This window comes from Xyrauchen texanus, chromosome 39, assembly GCF_025860055.1.
Source record: "Xyrauchen texanus isolate HMW12.3.18 chromosome 39, RBS_HiC_50CHRs, whole genome shotgun sequence".
Taxonomy (NCBI): Eukaryota; Metazoa; Chordata; class Actinopteri; order Cypriniformes; family Catostomidae; genus Xyrauchen; species Xyrauchen texanus.
In genome coordinates, this window is record NC_068314.1 from 7,685,443 (window position 1) to 7,710,499 (window position 25,057).

General features: G+C 45.0%; 1 protein-coding gene across 1 annotated transcript in view; it reads right to left on the bottom strand.

Moving 5' to 3' along the window:
* Positions 1–25,057, bottom strand: part of kif17 (kinesin family member 17) — a 33,875-nt gene that overhangs the window by 7,187 nt on the left and 1,631 nt on the right. The window contains exons 2-7 of the mRNA XM_052111034.1: positions 24,391–24,537; positions 24,079–24,180; positions 23,798–23,987; positions 23,266–23,718; positions 22,164–22,264; positions 1,334–1,490 (exon numbers count right to left, since the gene is read on the bottom strand). Coding sequence (XP_051966994.1) covers positions 1,334–1,490; positions 22,164–22,264; positions 23,266–23,718; positions 23,798–23,987; positions 24,079–24,180; positions 24,391–24,537 — 1,150 coding nt within the window. The remainder of the gene's footprint in view (positions 1–1,333; positions 1,491–22,163; positions 22,265–23,265; positions 23,719–23,797; positions 23,988–24,078; positions 24,181–24,390; positions 24,538–25,057) is intronic.

Sequence of the window (25,057 nt, forward strand, 5' to 3'; positions counted from 1 at the left end):
AGGGAAACACATATGTTTACATCTACATACATTTCCTGTGTATATTAAGTATTAACGTCCTCATACCCTTAATGTCCTATTGCACTTTTTCCACTTGTAATGTTTGCCCTGAATGTTTCTTTTGCACAGTTTTTCTGTACTGTTGCACTACGTGTGTTAATTTTCTGTAAACCAAAAGTATATGTATACTAAATGTATAGTACATGTACAGTTAGAAGTTAGATAGGTCTATGTGTAATATGTTTATATATGTAGCACCGTGGTCCTGTGAGGCAGGACAATTTGTTCCCTTGTATGTCTCTACATATAGCGGAATGACAATAAAGCTCACTTGACTTGATTTTCAGAACACAAAAAAGGAATTGTTCACCCAAAAAAGAAAATTCTCTCATCATTTACTCAACTCAAGCCATCCCGATGTGTATCACTTTCTTTCTTCAGTAAAACACAAGTGAAGATTTTTTAGAAGAATGTCTCAGCTCTGTAGGTCCATACAATGCAAGTGAATGGTGGCCAGAACTTTGAAGCTCCAAAAAGCACATAAATGCAGCCTACAAGTAACCATATGACTCAAGTGGTTAAATCCATATCTTCAGAAACTAATAGGTGTGGGTGAGTATCAGATCAATATTTAAGTCCTTTTTTTTTTTTTAACTACAAATCTCCACCTTTGAGCAGCCTCAACCAATGGGTGGCAAAATGCACCAAATCACCAAACAATAAAAGAAGAATGTTGAAGTGAAAGTGAAATAGGGGTTTATAGTAAAACAAAAGGATTTAAATTTTTATCTGTTTCTCACCAACAAATCTTAATTTATGTTCTGCGGAGAAAGAAAGTCATACACATCTGGAATAGCCTGAGGAAGAGTAAATGATGAGAGAATTTACATTTATGGGTGAACTTTTACTTTAAGCACATTTTACCCCTAATTCTCATCACCATAACACTTTCAGATTTTTTCTTGAACTATTCCCGTTGTCTTCAATTAAGATTTTTTTTTTTTACAAGGGCAAGAAATTAACAGTTGCTCGGGGCAAAAATGCTATTTAAAATGTGGGGGCAAAAATGCCCCTGCAATGATGAACTCTTATGTAGTTATATATAGTTATTTATATTCAATTATATCTCTAGTGACTGTATATACAGTATATTATCACATACAATATTTGTTTTTTTACGATGCCTGTCATGAAAATACAGTCATTATCTGTCACAACAATGTAAAAGAAATCTTAATTTTTTATCTTAAATCAGGCTTCTTTTTCATTATGCATTATACAATTTCTTATTCGTTATTTTAATATTGTAGAAAAATAGGCCTTTGAACATTACCAGTGTTACGGGTTCGGCTGGCTTTGGACTTTTCCAGAGAAGAGAGTCTGGTCTCGTATGATGTCCTCAAGGCAGCAATGTCTGCCTGGAGTTTGGCTTTGGACTCCTGCTCTGCATCGTACTCAGCCTGCAGCCTGGCCAATTTCTTCTCGTATTCCTAAATGCGGAAATAAAACTTTTTGGATGATTTGGAAAAGGATTTTTTAAATATCTTGAATTTGATCCAGCAAACTAGTACAAATGAATTAGATATTAATACACATGCAAGCGGGAAGTTTCTTAAAGAAATCCATTACTAAGTGTGTTTACATGCACATGAAACTGCTGATAACGATCAAAAATCAGCATTCAAGACAAAACTGCGTTTATATGAGATTTCAAATCATCAAATTATTCTCGTATTTTGACATCAAAAAGAAAACAAACATGCGCATAACACAACAGCACATTGGATTAGCCGGTAGGAATGCTGGTAAAGGTGTTTCCACGCAACGGAAAATCGTGGTAATTGGTGAAAATCTACTTGTGTCGATCGGTTTAATATGGAAGTCGGTTTCCGCCACAGTTAAATAAAAAAAGGTGATTTTGTAAGTCAATATAATGAGATACTAAGTCATTATTATGAGAAACTTTCTCATAATAATGACTTAGTATCTCATAATAATGACTTAGTATCTCGTAATAATGACTTAGTATCTCATAATAATGACTTAGTATCTCGTAATAATGACTTAGTATCTCATAATAATGAGAAACTTTCTCATAATAATGACTTAGTATCTCATAATAATGACTTAGTATCTCGTAATAATGAGAAACTTTCTCATAATAATGACTTAGTATCTCGTAATAATGAGAAACTTTCTCATAATAATGACTTACTGTGCGCATGCTAATGTGCTCAGTCAGACGAATTGTGCGTTTCAGATTGAGACGGATCACACAAATGACAACAGCACAACTCTTTTGAAAGTAAGTATAGTTTTATAGCAAGAGGTTTGCAAATAACAACAATTTAGCGCGACGTAAGTGCAGGGCAAGTGTGTTGACTCATGAATCGGTTTCACACCGCATAGCTGAGGTGTGCATTATTAAAATACATATATAATAATTTTGTTTATAATACCACAGTTGTTACACCTCAAGACATTTTCAGGTTTTAATTCCTAAAACGCTCTTGTGAGTATAACTACGTTGTTACGCCAGGGATTCAGGGGGTGAACCTCACTGTTTTTAGTTCTTCACCTAGGGTCTTGCGTACAAAGTCTCCGTTACGGATTCGAAAGCGTCACTTTAGACCTACTAACGGAGGTTTATTGGAGTAACGTGTGTGTGCGTGCATATGAGCGCTGGAAAGAAAGTGTTCAGACCTGCGTGTGTACCTGTGGGTTCGAGCTGTTATGAATCAACTGGGGATCGTTTTAACTGTGGATGTGCGCTTGCACACTGTGGTAAAGTTAGTTCTCTTACGAGAGGTTCTCTCGTATTGCGTAAGCTAGCTTACGCTACGGGAAAGATTCATCTTTTCTGAGATATTGAAGCCAAAAAATTATCCTTAATTTTTGTATCCATTGTCAACGCAGTGCGGCAGCTGCAGACCTTGAGCGGGCTAGCTAGCGAGCTCATAGGTTGCTCTGCGGCAACTGCTGCAGCCTATAGATCGAGCTTGGGCGTAACTCGCGATCCAATGAGAGGCGCCCGCGCCACTGCATCAAAGCCCGCCAAAATGGGCGTGACTAGAGTGCATATAAGCGTAGTTCGTAGGCTGGAACCCTGATTTTCATCTCTTCAGCGAAGCTCTCCGCGATCGCTGACCTGGAAGCCGCCGCCGCTCGAGGGGCATCTAGCAAGCGTGGACAGCGCTAGAAGAAGCCGGCCGCCTCAGCCACCTTCAGCCATCCTGCGAAGCTACGCCATCCGACGACGTATCCTTTTATTCAGCAAGCTAGTTCTCACTGAACTATTCACAAAAGAGTACGAAGCGTCTTTTCAAGATGCCTCGCCCACTTGCGCCTCATGTCGCGCTCTTCTCAGCACAGGAGACCGCCACATCATCTGGCGCTCTCTGCCTGGGACTGGGGCACGCAGAGCTCGCCCTCACTGAGGGCGGATGCGATTTCTGCGAGGAGCTACCGATGTCGACCCCTGCGGGCTCGACTCGGCCGTCAAAGCAGAAACCGCCACGCCTTTACCCTCAGCCGCGACAGGAAGAAGCGCCGCCACAAAGGCTGCCGGAAACTGTGGTTGAAGCGACTGCCTCGCCGAGCCTCTCCTCGAAAGCATCGCTCACCCTCCCCGCCTCGGACGCGCAGAGTTGCCGCCGAGCGGCCGCGACTGCTGCCATCTCGGATGACGAGCCGGAGGATAAGGGCCGCTGTTCCATCATGGCTTCGACAGCGAGGAGTGGACAGGCTCCCAAGCCTCCTCCTCAGCCCAGGAATCCAGCAGGACCCGCGCCGAGTCGAAGGGAGTTAACACGCCTCACACAGGCCGCCGACCGCCTCGGGCTCGAGTGGTCACCGCCCCTGAGCAGGCACCCAACAGACTCGACGGCTGCTTTCTTCAAAGCCATCGCCGCTTACACCCGCGCCCGGCCGCCCCTTCCTGCCGGAATTACATACGGAGCTTGCAAAGTCGTGGAACGCCCTTTTTCAGCCAGGACCCGCTCACACGCCTCCACCTCTCTCGCGCCGGTGGACGGCGCCACTGAGAGAGGCTACTCCTCCATCCCCCGGTCGAGGACTCGGTAGCAGCACACCTTTGTCCGCCTCCGCGAGATGGCGCTCCAAGCCTGTGCTCCCGCCTAAGGCCTGCAGAGCTGACTTCGCCTATGTTGGCCGCGCTTATTCCGCCGCCAAGCCGCGATCTGCTCTGCACTCAATGGCCGCTTTACAGATCCTACAAGCAGACCTTCTTCGGAGTGGGATGAGAAAGGCAGGCACCCAGAGGCTGTTACTGATCTACTGGCCGACAGACCTCGCCCTTCAGCTACCAAAGCTGCAGCCCAAGCTCTAGGGAAGTGCATGGCCTCGCTGACTGTGACCGAGAGACACTTATGGCTAACACTAGCCGACATGGGAGAAGCAGAGCGCTCCACGCTCCTCAACGCACCGCCTCTCCAACCGGTCTCTTCGGCTCCGCGGTGAGTGGCATTGTTGACCGCTTCTCAGAAGTCCAGAAAGCCACCCAAGCCATGAACCTCTTCCTGCCGCTGCCGCTTAGCTCCTCTGCAGGCCGCCACGTGATCAGCCTCCTGCACGAGCCTCTTCACAGCTCCAGTTCAACAATCTCAGACTTCTCAGCGCCGACAGGGCTGCCACCTCGATCAGGCTCAGACAGCCGCCGCGAGACCGCCCCGCTGGCCTCGATCTAAGGTAACGCTGAAACCCGAGCAGCCGAAGTCTTCCTAACTGTGTTGAACAAACGACGGCTCAGTCCCGCCACGGCCGGACCACTGTCAAAGCTTTGCCCCTGTCAGTCCCCTTCTCTCAGGCTACTACAGTGGTGAATTTAGCAGCCAACAAGCCGGTGACACTGCCCGCTTGCTCAGACTCAAACGCCGCTTTCACGGCGACCCAAATAAATCTTGTAAAGAGCAAACATGTCTTATGTGTAGAAAAAGTGCCCACAACCCAGTGTTCGCCCTACACACAAGCATAACACATCCCGCGCCCCTATCAGAGCACGCCTCATAAAGCGGTTACTGAACCGCCGAAGGCCAGAGTCAATGAAGGCGCTCACAAATGCGCATGGCGCTACCATTCTCTGCCCGCTCTGTCACACCGACCAGCCCTATGTGTAGAAAATGTGCCCACAATCCAGTGTTCACTTCTGCACACAAGCACTGCATGTCTCGTGTCCCCACCAGAGCACGCTCACATAAAGCGGTTACTGAACCGCCGAGCGCTAGAGTCAATAAATGCGCCCACAAATGCGCGCTACGCTCCATTCTCTGCCCGCTCTGTTACACGGCCAGCAACCATTCCTCTGTGTGTAAGTCCTGCGCTATGCTATGCGATCACGTAACAGATGTGACTCTTTCCCCATTCATTCCAATCGGAAGTCACTCACAAAACAGCCTGTTCATGCTGTCTGCGAGCAATCATGCATGAACACACTAAACGCTGCCACACATTTTGTTCAGCACTCTGTGTGCGGCAATCAGAGCGAATTGGCCATTCACCCTCTAGCTGCTACGCTTCAAAGCGTGGGAAGCTATTCCAGGGATATCCAAGTGGGTGTTAAGCACAATACAACAGGGCTATTTGCTACAGTTCGATCGCCGCCTCGCCTCAGAGCGCGCTCGAAACCACTGTGAACACGGAAGCAGCGTGCTTGCTTCGCTCAGAAATAGCAAGCCTTCTGTGCAAAAGGGCCATAGAAAAGTGCCACCCTCTCTGAGCGAAGTCGGGCTTTACAGCCGTTATTTTCTTGTTCCCAAGAAAGACGGCGGCCTCAGACCCATATTAGATCTCAGGGTTTTGAACAAGGTGCTTGCAAAAGACCGCTCAAAATGCTTACAATCAGGAAACTCCTCACGATGTGCGCCAGGGGACTGGTTTATTTCTCTCGATCTGAAAGATGCATACTTTCAGATTCAGATAAATCCCCGCCACAGGCCATTCTTGAGATTCGCTCGACGGCCAGGTTTATCAATACACCGCCCTCCGCTCGCCTGTCCTTAGCACCTCGCGACTTTCACGGCGCATGGATGCGGGCGCCGCACTCCCGGCGGAGTCAGGGTTTGCGAATTCTGAACTATTTGGACGACTGGCTGATTATGGCTCAGTCACATATGGAGCTTCTGTCTCACAGAGCAGTTCTCCTCAGCCATCTGAACAGTTTGGGTCTTGCAGTCAATTGGACCAAGAGCTCACTACAGCCCAGTCAGACCATTTCCTTCCTGGGAATAGAACTAGACTCGTGGGCAATGACGGCTCGCTTATCTACACAGCCAAGACGCCGTGTTCAGCTTGACTAGTCGCGATCTTTTCAGATGAACAGCCTCACGCCTCTGAAGAAATTCCAGAGAGTGCTAGGTTACATGGCCTCAGCCGCAGCAGTACTTCAGCTGGGTTTACTGCACATGCGCTCGCTTCAGCATTGGCTAAACACCGCGCCTCGCCGGGCTTGGGCCACAGGCCGCCAGCCCATCAAGGTGACTCAGACCTGCATATCAGCTCTGCAGCCCTGGACAGTGGCCGAATGGTATCAGCGGGAGTGACAATGGGAGCTGTATCTCGCCGAAAGTCATCTCGACAGACGCCGCCCAACACGGGTTGGGGCGCCGTCTGCGAGGGCTCTCCGGTTTTCGCCTATGGTCAGTTCAGGAAAAGCTCCTTCACATAAATTGTCTGGAAATGATAGCGGTCGAGTACGCCGCAGCGCTTTCTCCCGGTCATTCAGGGTCACCACGCCCTGGTCCGCTCGACAACAGATCTGTGGTATCCTACCTAAACCGCCAGGGCGGTGTCAGATCCAGGAACCTCTTCCATCTGACAAAACGCATACTGAGTTGGTCCCAGTGCCACCTGCGCCGCTGAGGGCGACGCGACGTGCCAGGCCACCTGAACGACGGCCCGACAGACTGTCCAGAGACAATATTCCCCAGGGAATGGTCCCTGCACGCTCAAACAGTCCAGACGCTATGGCACCTATTCGGCAGAGCAGAGATAGACCTCTTTAGCGCCCAAAGAGAACTCTCACTGCCCAATATTTTTCTCGAAAGCGAGGACGCCGCTGGCCCAGGACTGGCCCAGACGCCCGCTTACGCCTTCCCTCCCGCCTCGCTATTGCCACAGGTAATGCAGAGGATCAGGGAAACGCGCCACTCGGTGCTCCTCATAGCCCCGCTGGGGAGAATCAGACATGGTTCCCGGAGCTTACGCAGCTGTCACTGACAGCCCGTGGCCCATCCCAGTGAGAGCAGATCTCCTCTCTCAAGCTCACGGCACAATCTGGCATCCCCACCCAGAGCGCTGGGCTGCATGCGTGGGTGATCAACGACTACCCGTCGCTCTGCCAGAAGGAGTAATAAACACCATCATACACGCTAGAGCCCCTTCCACGAGAAGACTCTATGCGCCAAAATGGTCTGTGTTCTCAAAATGGTGCACCGACAGAGACCTGGACCCACGGACATGTGGGGTGTCGTCGCTGCTCAGTATTTCTACAAGAGCTGCTGGATAAGGGCAGATCCCCATCCACGCCAAAGTGTATGTGGCGGCCGCTGCGGCGTTCGCTGAACCCCTGCACGGCCAGTCATGGGGTAAAAACGAGCTGGTCATCCGCTTCCTCAGGGAGCTAGAAGGATGAACCCCCGCGCTCCATCGGTTCCTATCTGGGATCTTTCTATAGTTCTCAAACTATGAAAGCCCCCTTTCGAACCACTTCAATCCGTGGATTTGAAATACCTTTCACTCAAAACCGTTTTTCTGACTGCCCTGTCATCAGTCAAACGTGTGGGAGACCTTCACGCGCTGTCTGTCAGCGCTGCGTGTCTTGAGTTTGGACCAAGTGACTCCAAGGTCATTTTAAAGCCTAGACACGGCTATGTTCCCAAGGTGATCGGTACTCCTTTCAGAGCACAGGTCATTTCCTATCGGCGCTGCCAGCACCGGATAGCGAACGCGACGCCAATCTCCTTTGCCCGGTCAGAGCACTGAGATTGTATACTGCGCGCTCCGCTGCTTTCAGACGCCCGAGCAGCTTTTTGTTTCGCTCGAGGGCGCACCAAAGGTCTCGGCCTCGAAACAGACACTATCTAGATGGATAGTGGACGCTATTGCTGCTGCATACGCGCCAAAAGACCTGCCATGCCCGTTGGGCATTAGGGCTCACTCCACTAGAGGCATGGCATCCTCGTGGGCATGGTCCAGCGGAATTTCCATTCACGACATATGTGTGGCAGCGGGATGGACTTCCCCCTCCACCTTTGTCAGATTTTACAATATGGAAGTGCCCGCTCTGCAGGCAAAACTACTAGCGGTTTAATACGCTACAGCTCCCCTGGTGAGCTGCACTGATGGGACACATTCCACACAGACCGGCACCGGAATACATCTTGGAAAAATGAACCTAACATTTATATACTTGCACTGTTTTAAAAAGATGCCCATCCAAAAACGTAGGTTTACATTCCATGTTTAAAAAAAAGTTACTCTGGGTGCTATTGGATGTTATTTAAATAAAATACTTGATTTTAAATTTGTTATTTAGGTGATGGCTTAAATTTCATAACTGACATATGTTTGTCTACAGGATGGAAGATCTAAAGGGATTCTTGAGACAGAGGAATGTCCCTGAGGAAACAATAGAGACACTGGAACATGAAACGGTGAAACAGATACAGATTAACACAGATAATGTTCATAAAAGTTTAAAAGTATTTTGTTAGAGATTAACATTTTAGCTCCAAACTCAAATATAAGCCGCCAAATCCATTCTTGCACTGACATTGGTAGTATTACAACATGTTGCACAAGTAATTGATTAATCGAGTACTCGTTCAGCTTTAAACATTCGACTAGAAAAACTTGATTTTCATTTGTGCCAGCTGTGGGCAACAATGAAACTGCTTATCTTACTAAAATCTTGCAGTTACAACTAAATGTATTGGCTGGCATTGTACACTCCTGAGCACAAAAAAAAACAGGTCAAGCCCAAAATGTCAAAACATTAAGTGAGGAATATTAGCAAGAATTAAACAAATGCTCTCCCGAGGCCTTCTGTGCCACCATTTGCTCATTAACTGTTTGGGGAAAAAGCTGGAAACGGGGAAATGCACTTGTTTTTTTACCAAATTTGGGGAAAAAAATTATATTTCTTGTTGCTTAGTATCTCAAAAATATTATCGTGAAGAAAAAACATATGTGTGAAAAACACTTTGTTGTCAAGTCACTTCATAGACTTCAATGTATTCTGCAGTGCTGATGCAAGTCATGTGAAAGATTCTTAATGTGTATAAATATCACTCACTTTTGCACATTAATCATTGTTCTTCACAATCACAAAAGTGACAGATTGTGGTTTCATAATGGCGAATTTCTCTGAAAGGTGAGCAGTTTAGATCCCTGAAATTATTATTATTTTCATGCATTTATTTATTTTGTGGAATTTGATAATTTTCCACGGCACACCTGACAATCTTTCACAGCACGTGGCACAGTGGTTGGGAAGCACTGACTTAAGCCAATTCAACTTTGAAAACATCAACATCAGACATCAAACAACATCAGCAAGATGGACAGTGCTGTTTTGTCACAGTATAAGCTTACATTAAGCAAAAAAAATAAACGGTAGAAAGGAATAAAGGTAAATCGTCCTCCACCTGCAGCCTTGATCTGTATTTGCTTTTAAGCAGGGTCAAAGCTGAAAACCCGCACTCACATAAGTAAGAGGAGGGAAGGGGATGAGGAATTTCATAGCCTTTCGAGAGAGCCTGCTGGAGATACGTCACAATATTTATTTCACAAAAATGTAACCTGAAAAATTTAATGAAATACAGAAATAAAGAAAAGAAAATCTTAAAGAAAGCCCAAATGTTAGTTTGGGATTTTTTTGAAGCATTTACCTAACTGCAACAAGAAATATAAAAAAAAAACTATTTTGAATGTCTCAATTTACATGCTCATTTAATTGCAATTAATTTAATAATTTTTTGTACAATTAATCGCACTGAATTAATGCAATTAATCGCATGCCCACGGACCATAATAAGGAAGATTCCTGAGAAATGCAAGCTTGTAGTACCACCTAGTAAGTGAAATTTCAGCTGTATGAGCAACGCACAGTTTATACAGTGAAGAAAACACTTTAGTAGGCAGAACAACATGCGTTAAGTTCTTACGTTCAAAACACTTGGAGCGCAAATGCAATCTAAGGGATCTCAAGATGTGTTTAAAGATTGAGTATTAAACTATATTTAACTTGACACAGTGACCTAAACATTTTATGTTTATGATGCAACACACCCCAGACATCTGATGTAGGTGTAAATTGAAAATTTTGTATGGTCTTATCTATGATTAACTCTTCTGCTACAGGAATGTAATGCATTTTAATTATCTGAATATTTGTTTATTTTATATATATATATATATATATATATATATATATATATATATATATATATATATATATATATTTATATTTTTTTATATTTAAAGATAACTATGTATCATTATTTCATCATTATATATTGAATTATTGTTATATGAGGGGCTTTCTCAGCAAATATTTGTAAATGCGATTAATTAATCGGACACCATGTAATTAATTCGATTAAAAATTTTAATCAATTGACAGCCCTACTTTATTTACATCATTACTGATTTGGAGTGCACACAAGTTAGTTTCGTTGTGTCTGTTATTTATATTTGTTTCAATTTGAGTTTAAGTTTACCGGTGATGAGTGGCGTATGGTCTTCAGACAAGGATGGCAGAAGCAGCATATTGTGGTGACGAAAATTAGAGTCCGGGCAGGATGAGGAATTTAAGCATTATTGGTTCCGTTTACCATTTTTTACCATTGGTTTACATACCATTTTGCTCAGATTGCATGGGGGAGGAGGAAAAACTGATATCTTTATTAATTGACTTCTTTAGTTCTATATTTATGGTATCTTTATAAAATTTGCTTTTCTTCAATTTTGATTTCATAAATGTATTTGTTGATTTGATCATGATTTAAGTAGAGTTAATTGTTAAATGTAAAGTTACTTTGTTTTCCTTCTTGTGATGTAATGGGCCCATCCTTTCCTTTATAAGCTGTTGCTTTGTTCATTACAGGGGACAGCTTTAGTTTGTTAGTTGTTTTCTATTGAATGTTGTGTTATCTTATTTTCTTTTTGTTTGTGGATTTTGTTATGTTATAAGAAATTTATGAGTTTGTAAGTCCTTTTTATTTGGGTTCAAATAAAGACCAATCTTTTCAGTTAAGAGCTTGTGTTCTTTGTTTCTGACCCTCTGTCCCTCACAGTAGGCAAGTTCACAGTAGTTTAATTCGCTTCTTATCATTCAAATTCTGTTAAAATTCACCTCTGGTGCCGTTCTAAATGCATGAATGTGAACCGAACTATTGAGCATCTACATCTGAGATGCTGTTCTTGAGTAGTGCCCAAATATTGCGCACCACTGTGAAGGCTAAGTGACATTTTTGGAAAATGTTATCAAGGTTTTACATTTGCCTATAGTAAGACTATATAAGTGAATTTCCCCATTTCCATCTTTTCCCCCCAAACAGTTAATGAGCAAATGGTGGCACAGAAGGTCTCAGGAGAGCATTTGTTTAATTCTTGCTAATATTCCTCACTTAATGTTTTGACATTTTGGGCTTGACCCGTTTTTTTGTGCTCAGGAGTGTACAATGCCAGCCAATACATTTAGTTGTAACTGCAAGATTTTAGTGAGAAAAGCAGTTTCATTGTTGCCCACAGCTGGCACAAATGAAAATCAAGTTTTTCTAGTCGAATGTTTAAAGCTGAACGAGTACTCGATTAATCAGTTACTTGTGCAACATGTTGTAATACTACCAATGTCAGTGCAAGAATGGATTTGGCGGCTTATATTTGAGTTTGGAGCTAAAATGTTAATCTCTAACAAAATACTTTTAAACTTTTATGAACATTATTTGTGTTAATCTGTATCTGTTTCACCGTTTCATGTTCCAGTGTCTCTATTGTTTCCTCAGGGACATTCCTCTGTCTCAAGAATCCCTTTAGATCTTCCATCCTGTAGACAAACATATGTCAGTTATGAAATTTAAGCCATCACCTAAATAACAAATTTAAAATCAAGTATTTTATTTAAATAACATCCAATAGCACCCAGAGTAACTTTTTTTTAAACATGGAATGTAAACCTACGTTTTTGGATGGGCATCTTTTTAAAACAGTGCAAGTATATAAATGTTAGGTTCATTTTTCCAAGATGTATTGCTTGTCACATTGTTTTATTATTTATTTACATATCAAATTGTAACAGTATACGTAAAACGTATCGGTTACCTAACGTAACCTCGGTTCTCTCTAGATGAGGGAACGAGTATTGCGTAAGCTAGCTTACGCTACGGGAAAGATTCATCTTTTCTGAGATATTGAAGCCAAAAAATTATCCTTAATTTTTGTATCCATTGTCAACGCAGTGCGGCAGCTGCAGACCTTGAGCGGGCTAGCTAGCGAGCTCATAGGTTGCTCTGCGGCAACTGCTGCAGCCTATAGACGAGCTTGGGCTAACTCGCATCCAATGAGAGGCGCCCGCGCTCACTGCAACAAAGCCCGCCAAAATGGGCGTGACTAGAGTGCATATAAGCATAGTTCGTGAGGCTGGAACCCTGGTTTTCATTGACTGAAGCTGAAAAGTCGCCGTGGCGCGAAAGCACGGCCGGCTACGCAATACTCGCTCCTCATCTAGAGAGAACCGAGGTTACGCTAGGTAACCGATACGTTCTCTTACGAGAGGTTCTCTCAGATATGTAAGCTAGCTTACGCCTACGGAACCCATTGTCAACGCCGGCGCGCCAAGCATCCACTGTATGAGCCCCAGGGAATTAAGGGGGGACCCGTGAGAGCCCTTATGAGTGGGGAAATAATATTTGGCCGGCAAGAATGCGGGTCATTGATTGTGTAATACATAAGCACATAGTGGGAAGGGAACGACAGAACAGCGGTGCCGGTCTGTGTGGAATGTGTCCCATCAGTGCAGCTCACCAGGGGAGCTGTAGCGTATTAAACCGCTAGTAGTTTTGCCTGCAGAGCGGGCACTTCCATATTGTAAAATCTGACAAAGGTGGAGGGGGAAGTCCATCCCGCTGCCACACATATGTCGTGAATGGAAATCCCGCTGGACCATGCCCACGAGGATGCCATGCCTCTAGTGGAGTGAGCCCTAATGCCCAACGGGCATGGCAGGTCTTTTGACGCATATGCAGCAGCAATAGCGTCCACTATCCATCTAGATAGTGTCTGTTTCGAGGCGGCGAGACCTTTGGTGCGCCCCGAACTAAACGAAAAGCTGCTCAGAGCGCCTGAAAGCGGCGAGCGCAGTATACAATCTCAGTGCTCTGACCGGGCAAAGGAGATTGGCGCCGCTCGCTAACGGAAAGCTGGCAGCCGATAGGGAAATGACCTGTGCTCTGAAAGGAGTACCGATCACCTTGGGAACATAGCCGTGTCTAGGCTTTAAAATGACCTTGGAGTCACTTGGTCCAAACTCAAGACACGCAGCTGACAGACAGCTTGAAGGTCTCCCACACGCTTGACTGATGACAGGGCAGTCAGAAAAACGGTTTTGAGTGAAAGGTATTTCAAATCCACGGATTGAAGTGGTTCGAAGGGGGGCTTTCATAGTTTCGAGAACTATAGAAAGATCCCAGATAGGAACCGATGGGGGCGCTGGGGTTCATCCTTCTAGCTCCCTGAGGAAGCGGATGACCAGCTCGCTTTTACCCCATGACTGGCCGTGCAGGGGTTCAGCGAACGCCGCAACGGCCGCCACATACACTTTGAGCGTGGATGGGGATCTGCCCTTATCCAGCAGCTCTTGTAGAAATACGAGCAGCTGATGACACCCCACATGTCCGCGGGTCCAGGTCTCGGTCGGTGCACCATTTTGAGAACACAGACCATTTTGACGATAGAGTCTTCTCGTGGAAGGGGCTCTAGCATGTATGATGGTGTTTATTACTCCTTCTGGCAGAGCGACGGGTAGTCGCTGATCACCCACGCATGCAGCGCCCAGCTCTGGGTGGGGATGCCAAATTGTGCCGCGAGCTTGAGAGAGGAAATCTGCTCTCACTGGGATGGGCCACGGCGCTGTCAGTGACAGCTGCGTAAGCTCCGGAACCATGTCTGATTCTCCCAACGCGGGCTATGAGGAGCACCGAGTGACGCTGCTTCCTGATCCTCTGCATTACCTGTGGCAATAGCGAGACGGGAGGGAAGGCGCAAGCGGGCGCCTGGGCCAATCCTGGGCCAGCTGCCCTCGCTTTGAGAAAAATATTGGGCAGTGAGAGTTCTCTTTGGACGCAAAGAGGTCTATCTCCGCTCTGCCGAATAGGTGCCATAACGCCTGGACTGTTTGAGCATGCAGGGACCATTCCCCTGGGGAATATTGTCTCTGGACAGTCTGTCCGGCCGCCGCTCAGGTGGCCTGGCACGCGCGTCGCCCTCAGCGAGCGCAGGTGGCACTGGGACCAACTCAGTATGCGCTTCGCTCAGATGGAAGAGGTTCCTGGATCTGACACCGCCCTGACGGTTTAGGTAGGATACCACAGATCTGTTGTCCGAACGGACCAGGACGTGGTGACCCTGAATGACCGGGAGAAAGCGCACGAGCGCGCACTCGACCGCTATCATTTCCAGACAATTTATGTGAAGGAGCTTTTCCTGAACTGACCATAGGCCGAAAACCGGAGAGCCCTCGCGAGACCGCGCTCCAACCCGTGTTGGACGCTGCCTGTCGAGATGACTTTTCAGCGAGATACAGCTCCCATTGTCACTCCCCGCTGATACCATTCGCCACTGTCCAGGGCTGCAGAGCTGAAATACAGGTCTGAGTCACCTTGATGGGCTGGCGGCCTGTGGCCCAAGCCCGGCGAGACACGCTGGTGTTTAGCCAATGCTGAAGCGGGCGATGTGCAGTAAACCCAGCTGAAGTACTGCTGCGGCTGAGGCCATGTAGCCTAGCACTCTCTGAAATTTCTTCAGAGGTGTGAGGCTGTTCATCTGAAATGACGCCGCTAGTCGCTGCACACGGCGCCGGCTGTGTAGATAAGCGAGCCGTCATTGCCACTGAGTCTAGTTCTATTCCAAGGAAGGACATTGCCTGACTGGGCTGTAGTGAGCTCTTGGTCCAATTGACTGCAAGGCCCAAACTGTTCAGATGACTGAGGAGAACTGTCCTGTGAGACAGAAGCTCTGCATGTGATTGTGCCAAAATCAGCCAATCGTCCAAATAGTTCAGAATTCACAAACCCTGACTCACGAGGGGTGCGAGCGCCAGGCCCATGCACTTCGTGGAAAGTACGGGTGCTAAGGACAGGCTGAACGGAAGGACGGTGTATTGATAAACCTGGCCGCCGGGCTGAATCTCAAGAATGGCCTGTGACGGGATTTATCTGAATCTGAAAGTATGCATTTTTCAGATCGAGAGAAATAAACCAGTCCCCTGGCGCACATGCGCGAGGAGTTTGCTGGTTGTAAGCATTTTGAACGGTCTTTTGCAAGCGCTTTGTTCAAAACCCTGAGATCTAATATTGGTCTGAGGCCGCCGTCTTTCTTGGGGACAAGAAAATAACGGCTGTAAAACCCCGACTCGCTCAGGGAGGCGGCACTCTCTATGGCCCTTTGCACAGAAGGTTTGTTATTTCTGAACGAAGCATGCACGCTGCTTCCGTGTTCAAAGTAGTTTCGAGCCGCGCTCTGAAGCAAGGAGGACGGCGATCGAACTGTAGCAAATAGCCCTGTTTTATTGTGCTTAACACCCATTCGGATATCCCTGAATATCTTCCCACGCTTTGAAGCGTAATGTTAGAGGGTGAATGGCCAAATCGCTCTGATTGCCGCACACAGCGCGCTGAACAGAATGTGTGAGCGCGCTTACTGTGCTTATGCTGGACTGCTCGCAGACAGCATGGACAGGCTGTTCTGTGAGTGACTTCCGATTGAGGTGAATGGGGAAAGAGTCACGCCTGTTAAGTGATGCGCAAGCATAGCCACGGGCACGGGACTTACATACAGAGAAGTGTTTGCTGGCCGTGTGACAGAGCGGGCAGAGAATGGGCGCGCGCACGTATTCGTGAGCGCATTTATTGACTCTAACACTCGAGTGGTTCGTAACCGCTTTTGAGTGTGCTCTGATGGGGACACGGAACGTGTAATGCTTGTGTGTAGAGCTGAACACTAGATTGTGGGCACATTTTCTACACATAAGGCTGGTCGTGTGACAGAGCGGCCAGAGAAGGGCGCGCACGGATTCGTGGGTGCGTTTATTAACCCTAACACTCGAGCGGGTCGTAACCGCTTTATGTGAGTGTGCTCTGATAGGGACACGGGACGTGTAATGCTTGTGTGTAGGGGTGAACACTGAATCGTGGGCACAATTTCTACACATAAGGCATGTTTACTCTTTACAAGATTTCTTTGGGTCGCCGTGAAAACGGCGTTTGAGTGCAGGCAAACGGGTAGTATCACCGGCTTGTTGGCTGCTGAATCCACCACTGCAGTAGCCTGAGAGAAGGGGACTGACAGGGGCTAAGCTTTGACGGTGGTCCGCCGCGGGCGGACTGAGCCGCCGCTTTCTCAACAACGCTAGGAGGACTTCGGTTGCTCAGGTTTCAGTACAATCTTAGGCCGAGGCCCGCAGGGGGCGGCTGTCTGAGCGCGATCGAGGGCGGCCGCCCTGTCGATGCTGAGAAGTCTGGCTTGTTGAGCTGGGCGCTGTGAAGAGGCTCGTGCAGGAGGCTGGTCACATGGGCGGCCTGCAGAGGAGCTAGCGTGACGAGGCAGAAAGAGATTCATGGCTTCGAGAAACGGTCAACAATGCCACTCACCGCGGAACCGAAGAGATCGGACAGAGAGAGCGGCGCGTAGTGCGTTCAGCTTCTCCCAAGTCGGCTAGTCAGATCTGAAACAGCCTCTGTCTGTAAGACGGCCATGGAATGCAGAGCAGATGCGGCTTGGCCGGCGGCGGTATAGGCGCGGCCAACACAGGCGGAAGTAGTTCTGCAGGCCTTAGACGGAGCACCAGCTTAGACCGCCATCTCGCGGAGGGCGGGCAAAGGTGCGGCGTGGAGTCTGTTGGGAGCCTGTTCAGGGGCGGTGACCACTCGAGCCCGAGGCGGTCGACAACCTGTGTGAGGAGGCGCGTAGTTCCCCTTCGACTCGGCGCGGGTCCTGCTGGATTCCTGGGCCGAGGAGGAGGCGCGTGAGCCTGACCACTCCTCGCTGTCCGAAGCCATGATGGAACAGCACTTATCCTCCGCTTCTCGTCCGAGATGGCAGCAGAGCAGCCGCCGGGCGGCAACTGCGCTGGCCCCGAGTGGGCGGGAGGGTGAAGGCGATGCTCGAGGGAGGGGCTCCGGCGAGGCAATCGCTTCTACCACTGGTTCCGCAGCCTTTGAGAGCGGCGCTTTTACTGCGCTGCTGAATGGAAGGCGCGCGGCGGCTTCGGTCCTGAGCGCCGAAGTCGAGCCCGCGAGGGTCGACATCGAAGCTCCTCGCAGAGATCGCGATCCGCCTTCAGCGAGGGGAGCTCTGCATGCCCCAGTCCCAGGCAGAGAGCGCAGATGACGTGGCGGTCTCCGGTGCTGAGAGGGGCGCGCATGAGGCGCAAGTGGAGCGAGGCATCTTTAAAAAGACGCCGTACTTTTTGTGAAGTTCATAAGAACTAGCTTGCTTTAAAAGGATACGCCGCCGGATGGCGTAGCTCGCAGGACGGCTGAAGGTGGCGAAGACGGCCGGCTTCTTCGAGCGCTGTCCACGCTTGCTTGATGCCCCTCGAACGGCGACGCCGCTTCCAGTTCAGAGATGCGAAGAGCTTCGCTGAAGAGATGAAAATCAGGGTTCCAGCCTACTGAACTACGCTTATATGCACTCTAGTCACGCCCATTTTGGCGGGCTTTGTTGCAGTGAGCGCTGGACGCCTCTCATTGGATGCGAAGTTCGCCCAAGCTCGTCTATAGGCTGCAGCAGTTGCCGCAGAGCAACCTATGAGCTCGCTAGCTAGCCCGCCAAGGTCTGCAGCCGCCGCGACTGCGTTGACAATGGATACAAAAATTAAGGATAATTTTTTGGCTTCAATATCTCAGAAAAGATTAATCTTTCCCGTAGCGTAAGCTAGCTTACGCAATACGAGAGAACCTCTCGTAAGAGAACTAACTTTACCACAGTGTGCAAGCGCACATCCACAGTTAAAACGATCCCCAGTTGATTCAAAACAGCTCGAACCCACAGGTACACATGCAGGTCTGAACACTTTCTTTCCAGCGCTCATACGCACGCACACACACGTTACTCCAATAAACCTCCGTTAGTAGGTCTAAAGTGACGCTTTCGAATCCGCAACGGAGACTTTGTACGCAAGACCCTAGGTGAAGAACTAAAAACAGTGAGGTTCACCCCCTGAATCCCTGGCGTAACAACGTAGTTATACTCACAAGAGCGTTTTAGGAATTAAAACCTGAAAATGTCTTGAGGTGTAACAACTGGTATTATAAACGAGATTATTATATATGTATTTTAATAATGCACACCTCGCTTAGTGTGTGAAACCGATTCATGAAGTCAACACACTTGCCCTGCACTCACATCGCGCTAAATTGTTGTTATTTGCAAACCTCTTGCTATAAAACTATACTTACTTTCAAAAGACTTGTGCTGTTGTCATTTGTGTGATCCGTCTCAATCTGAAACGCACAATTAGTCTGACTGAGCACATTAGCATGCGCACAGTAAGTCAATATTATGAGAAGGTTTCTCATTATTACGAGATACTAAGTCATTATTATGAGATACTAAGTCATTATTACGAGATACTAAGTCATTATTATGAGATACTAAGTCATTATTATGAGAAAGTTTCTCATTATTATGAGATACTAAGTCATTATTATGAGAAAGTTTCTCATTATTACGAGATACTAAGTCATTATTATGAGATACTAAGTCATTATTACGAGATACTAAGTCATTATTATGAGATACTAAGTCATTATTATGAGAAAGTTTCTCATTATTACGAGATACTAAGTCATTATTACGAGATACTAAGTCATTATTATGAGATACTAAGTCATTATTATGAGATACTAAGTCATTATTATGAGAAAGTTTCTCATTATTATGAGATACTAAGTCATTATTACGAGATACTAAGTCATTATTATGAGAAAGTTTCTCATAATAATGACTTAGTATCTCATTATATTGACTTACAAAATCACCTTTTTTTATTTAACTGTGGCGGAAACCGGCTTCCATAAATGAGAGCTAAGGCAGAGGTGAAGATTATTAGTGAATATCATATGGCTTCAGTAATCTTGGACTATAGTACCAAGTCATATGGACTACTTATGTGGTGCTTTTACTGGGGGAAAATTCAGTAAACATTTGCACCATTTTTTGCATGGTAATTCAGCACAAATCTTCCAGCGCATTATTCAATTATCCGCAGTCTAGTTGAAAGTAGGTGATATCGTTGCTAAAATCGTGTTGAGTGTTAAGTCATTGTCATTACTTTCCACACAAACATGTGTACGTTCTGTGTAAATGAGGCTTATTATAGATTATGCTTCTTTCACAAAACTCTGTGCTATTTGGTAGGTGCAAATAATATGACGCTATTACCGCTCAAGGAAAGCAGATGGTAAACTAATTTTGTTAAAAAGAGATGCTTGTGTACATTTTCTCATCAATCATGGCAGTAGAAATCCATTCAATAATGTTCAAATGACAAAGAAGAGCATTTAAATCTGACATATATCCAGATACTTTACAAGCAAATTTCCTTAATATTTTAAGTCTTGCTTTGAGAGAAATCTAACCAAATCTAGTTAGATAAATGCTTAAAACAAGAAGAAAACAATTGTTTGCCAATGGGGTAATCAAAATAACATTAATTCTAAAGTTTATTTTTCTTACCCCATTGGCAGATTTTTTTATTTTTATTGTTTAAGTCTAAAGTTCACTTACTTTTGTCAGATTTCTCTTAAAACAAGACATAATATCTTATGCCATTTTGATTGACAAGTAAATAAATCACTTTTTAAATCATTTTAGATAATGTTACAGGAAAACTAGACAAAAATACTTGTCTTGAAAATAATTTTTTGCAGTGTATACTTTCTTCAGCAGAACACAAAGATTTTTAGAAGAATATCTCAGCTCTGTAGGTGCTATACAATGCAAGTGAATGGTGATCAGTCCTTTGAAGCTCCAAAAGTTGCATAAAGGAAACAAAGATGTAATCCTGAAGACTCCAGTGGTAATATTCATATCTTCAGAAGCGATATAATAGGTGTGGGTGAGAAACAGATCAAAATGTAGGTACCTGTTTTACTCAAAATCTCCACTTTTACACCTGAAAGTCACATATGCTGCCTGTTTATTTTCAATTTCACATCGGAGAGTGAAAGTTAATGTGGATATTTAGAGTAAAAAAGGATTTGAATGTTGTTCTGTTTCTCAACCACTCTTATATTGCTTCTTAAGTTATGGATTTAAACACTAAAGTCATATGGATTACTTTTTTGTTTCCTTTATGTGATTTTTGGAGCTACAAAGGTCTGATCACCATTCAGTTGCATTGTATGGACCTACAGAGATATTTTTCAAAAAAATCTTCATTTTGTTTTGCAGAAGAAAGAAAGTAATTCACATCTGGGATGGCATGAGGGTGAGTAAATGATAAGAGAATTTTCATTTTTGGGTGAACTATCCCTTTAAAGAGATGATTCAGGTGTCTGGATCACAGTAGTGGAGTGGTGCTGTTCAAGCCCGGAACAGTTTGTCAGATTGCGGAGGTTTTCGCATCCTCTGTTATATACTGTAGTGCTTAGAACCAACCCACAAGATCGGAATTGCGCAGTGTAAATTTAGTTCAGCAGCAATTTTGTGGCTGTGTTTGCGTTATTGCCTGATCTGCATCACTCCTTTAGTGAATTGGGCACTAATCCAGCACAGTTCAACAGTGCTTTTCTCGCAATTCATTCTTAGTGGCCATCATAGAGGCAAAGCGCGCGCACGCCCAGAGAATCCACAGTCACTTCCAGGACAGCAGCTGACACACGGAGCATGTTGCAGGGCATCCAGGCCATCCCAACTACAGGACAACATCAGTTGCCTGTGACAAAGATGCCTCCCTTCCAGATGCACTGAATGACTTCTACACTAGGTTTGAAGCACAGAATGCCGTGGTGGCGAGGAAGACCACCCCTCCTCCCAAAGACCAGGTGCTCTGTCTTACCATGGCTGATGTGAGGAAAACTACGTAGAGTCAACCCACGGAAGGCTGCTGGACCAGACAACATTCCTGGCAGAGTGCTCAGAGGATGTGCAGACCAGCTGGCAGATGTTCTTAACGACATCTTCAACATCTCTCTGAGCAGCTCCATCGTTCCAATGTGCTTCAAGACCACCACCATCGTCCCCATGCCAAAGAAGTCTTCAGTGTCCTGCCTCAACGACTACCGACCCGACACACTCACATCCATCATCATGAAGTGCTTCAAGAGGCTTGTCATGAGGCACATTAAGACCCAGCTGCCCCCTCACTAAAACACACGTGTCCTGAGTTGCACTTTAATTATTGTCACTTTATACCTGGCTGCTACCTCAATAACTGCTATGTCCATAGAACACTAACATAGTATGTTATGTTTTCATTTGGCATTTTTAGAAACTGTCATCATTTTGCACTACTTGTGTACTACTGTCTCTCACTGTGCCTATTGTCCTGTTCATTTTTAGTAATTTATTGTACTGTCCCGTACTTTTTGCACATGTTTGCACGTGCACTTTATATAGGCATGTTATTTAGTCTGTGTAGTCTCATGTGGTTCTGTGTTTGCCCTATGTTTTTTTACGTATGTAGCACGATGGTCCTGGAGGAACGTTGTCTCGTTTCACTGTGTACTGTACTAACTGTATATGGTTGAACGACAATAAAAACCACTTGACTTGACTTAGTGAATTCCCCCTAGTTCTTGGTCCTTTTTAGAGCTTGACAGCAATGGTCATGATTAACTGTTCAAAAATCGTTAAGCAAGAATTTTTACATTTGGTTGACACTTTTCCTTTAAAAACTCATCATTTGACATTATCACTGCACGCACCTCCTTTATCTTGTCTTTCTCTTCCTTGCTCTCTGACGCATTGCTCTGGGGTCGAGAGGGAACCACTGCAAAATCTCCTGACCTTTGACCTTGCAAGAGTGCTGTTGACAAACCAGAGTTAATCATGAGCTCTTTTGCTTTTCAAATACAATACTGTGCAAAAGTCTTTGGCACATTAGATGTTTCACAAAAACACTTGTCTTAAGATGGTTATTTTATATCTTCTGCTTCAGTATGTCAATATGAAATAGCAATTTTAGATTTCCAAACATTCCTTTGATATGCCACTTTAAAACATTCATACATTTTCTGTGCGTAAGTGCACAGATTATGATGAAGATTCTATTCATTAACATAAGAAAATGGATTTCTATATTTACTGTGCATTTTGACATTGAGAATCATTGGGTTCATCCAAAAGCTGAAAATGTTTGCTTTCAGAGGCTTGTTATGGAGTTAGGATGAAAATAAGTTGCATTTCAAACTGTTCTGAGACCAGTGCAGACAGACAGCACACTGGAGATTAAGTCATTCACTATCTAGGGAGCAAGGGATGTCCTATAGATTTCAATGCAGCTAAGTAAAACTGCAGATTATCAGGCCTTAAACACTTACTTTTTGTCCTGTTCCTCACACAATGCTATCTCATGACATCTAAACACTTTTAACTATTGCACTTGTGTTGCAAAGTATCAGGGTATGAATCCTTAAGAGCATACAAGTTGACACGTGAACCAAAAGTGTCATTGGAGAACCCCAAAATGATGTGTGGTTGCTTCAGTAATTGCGTTTTTCCTCTTACACTAGTTTTTAAGACTCTATCGGTTAGGTTTAGGTTTAAGGTTAGTGTAGGTTTTGTTAATTTAAAACTCTATAGAGTATTAACCTTCAAATGCTTTCTGTATGGGATATTTTTTTTTTACTGGCTTTTACCCAGTGAACATTTCACATTGGAACTGCTGCATCATGTGTAAGGAGCCATGTAATTTCATTTAGAAAAAATGCTGCCACAATCTTCGCAATTTTCATAAAATCAGGCTTATTCTGGCATATCTTTGGGTATGTTCTATGGTTGTGAATGAAGAATATGGCTTTATCTTACAGGCAAGGTTGTCAGAGCCCAGCTTCCCAGAGATTAACGCCCGTAACTTCTTGATTTCCTCCTGATATTCACGCAGGAGGGCATCTTTAGGGTCCTCGTTGATGCGGGGCCGGTTCTGGATGCTTTTGGCGCGGTTGGCATAACGTAGAGTGCTGATGCTCTCTTCGTAATTGTTGTCGGCAGGTGAGAGGCAGGCCACCATGAGTGTCCGCGTGTTACCGCCCAGCGAGTCCTGAAGCAGACGCGTGAGCTTGGAGTCCCGGTACGGGATGTGTTTGGAGCGACCGTCCACCAGAGCTGATATGACATTGCCAAGGGCTGAAAGGGATAAGTTGATTTTGGTAGCTTCCTGTAGGCGGTCTCCAGTCGCTCCAGTTTTTGACTGCCGCTCACTTCCTGCGAGGTCAACGAGATTGAGCTTGCCAGCTCGCAGATGTTCTTCATCAGCAGCATCTAAACTCATATAAAAATTAAAGAGATATAGGGATCACTAAAAGAATATTGATTCCTGTGAGTGTGTTTTAGAACAAACCTGTGTTACAGATTTCCAGGTGAATGGTGAATATGGAGTGTGAGCGAGAGGAATCTTTGTTCATGAGTGTGTAGCCCACGGAGCGATTCTTCCAACCCTGCTCCATTATTTGCTCACATTCCCCAACGCTGTGCACCGTATGCATGGAGAGATCTCGTACATACACGCCACGTTCAGGATGCTCCTTCAACTTGATTTCACAAACACAAAGCATTGAGACATTTAGTCAATGTATCATTTAATGAGCTACATATGACTTTGTACTTCCAAAGGGGATGAACCTCCATCTTCAGTTTGCTGTCAATTCCTAAAAGGTCCCTTATTTCCTCCTTGTAAATTTCCAGGTATGAGGCTCGCACAAGAAATTTTGTGTTCTCTGCACACTATATAGAGAAGTTGAGATCAAAGAGAAGTTATAAAATTACTAAATTACAAAAACTGTGTGTGTGTGTGTGTGTGTGTGTGTGTGTGCAGTTATTTCCATTCCAATAAAATGATTGGAGCTCCTAAGTAGACAGACAGTTAGTCTATGTAATGGGATTTTACAATGAAAATAAATCTATTTAAAATCAAATGATGTGTTGATTTGTTACCTGGATTGTCTCAAAGATGTGTTCAAAAGCTCGAGGGATGATTCCCCTCTGGGCAGGAGGATCCAGAACACCTTGCATGGTAAACGACTTGCCACTTCCTGTTTGTCCATAAGCAAAAATTGTCCCATTGTAGCCCTCTGTTACACCCTGTTTGTAAAATCAAGTATTGACCTTTTCAGTTTAGTGTGTAATGCAAAATACATTTTAAAATAAGACATACATGTAACTTGTAAATGTTTGCTTTTTCATCAGAATATCTGCCAATTGCCCCCACTCATTAAATTTAATGGGTTCTATGGAATAATAATATACAGTTGGTACTTTCCAAGGCTGTAACCACATATTTAATAAGGGCAATAGATTGGGTTTAAAAAAAATAAATAAAAAAAAATAAAAACATTTTAAATTGTCTTTGGTGGCTATTGCCCTGGTACTTCGGGCCTAAGGTGGGAAAATATTGTTCTTTTAAAGTACAGCAATAACGTCTTTTTTTAATTAACTAACCAATTTACAAAATAATAATAATGCAAATACTTATTAACAACTAAATTAACTGAAATAACTATTGATAATTTGCAAGGTTGTAACCACATATTTAAATGGGGTAATAAGGCTATTTTTTTCTTTAAAACCTAAATAACATTTAATACAATATAATAATATCTTT